The sequence below is a fragment of the Opisthorchis viverrini genome, assembly GCF_000715545.1.
Source record: "Opisthorchis viverrini unplaced genomic scaffold scaffold11849, whole genome shotgun sequence".
In the NCBI taxonomy this organism is placed as follows: Eukaryota; Metazoa; Platyhelminthes; class Trematoda; order Opisthorchiida; family Opisthorchiidae; genus Opisthorchis; species Opisthorchis viverrini.
The window spans coordinates 1-936 of record NW_008757018.1 but is presented as its reverse complement, the minus strand read 5'-3'; the positions used below and the strand labels follow the sequence as shown (position 1 = coordinate 936).

General features: G+C 47.1%; 1 protein-coding gene across 1 annotated transcript; it reads right to left on the bottom strand.

The window, feature by feature from the left end:
- On the bottom strand, nt 1–936 carry T265_16092 (hypothetical protein; the record flags this gene model as incomplete). The annotated part of the gene is made up of 2 exons (XM_009179600.1): nt 1–193; nt 742–936. Coding segments are annotated over 2 exons (349 nt in total), but the record flags the coding sequence as incomplete, so codon positions are not given.

The window sequence follows — 936 nt, the reverse complement described above, 5'->3', positions numbered from 1 at the left end:
GCACGACTTCCATGAGATCGCCAGAAAACCGGTCAACATAAGCCTGCTCATCATCCAGTGCACTGGCACGACTGTTGAGTAGTGCGGCCACTTCGGGTATGTTACCGGACGCCCCATCGGCAGAGTCTGACGACAGATGTGAAGAGCTGATCCGACACTCCGTTGCAACGCGAGCTAAGAATCGTGCTTTTGTCTAAGGTAATATAGGAAGACATGTTGCCAGAAGTGAGATGCAGCGTATTCATGCAAACAGACGGACAGCAGTGAGTAAATTTTTCAGAATGGCTGTGAAACTCAACGCACGTATTAACCAATCGTCCCCGAAGAACAATGGCGGGAGTTCACATTGTTGAACTTACTTGTAAGATATATGCATTATGATAAAATTCGTCTACAAGTACCAATCGCTATTGTTTCTGGTTCTTTGCCACAAAAATAGATGGGGTCCACAGCATCCCTGCGCTCCCGACAGAATGATCACACTAATCTGCTTTATCGAAAACAAATCTGTTTAGTCCTGGTTGAAAACGGTGGCAATCGACCGAGCGATTGTTTATGGCTGGTCCGGAACAGTCCCGCGAACCTCAATTCGTATTACACATGGCTAAGCTTATATTTAAGATTAATTAATCTATGGTGGTCTTGATGAATAGGACCCCTAACCGAAACTCCGAATCCGCATCCAACACCAACACAGTACAGCAAAACCCAGAAGAAAGGCATACGGTAAATGAAACTTACTTGTATGGCTTCAAGAGCCTGCGCCATGTCAGGGCGCAGTTGTGTGCGCTGGTGTTTTCCGGAGGACTTCTCAGCCACGAAACAGGACAAAACACCAGCCAACTGTGCCGGAGTGAATGGGGAGAATAAGCCATCGAGCATTAGCTCGGTTAACATCAACTCATCCCCTGAAGAGATTTCGCAAGCGACACGTCC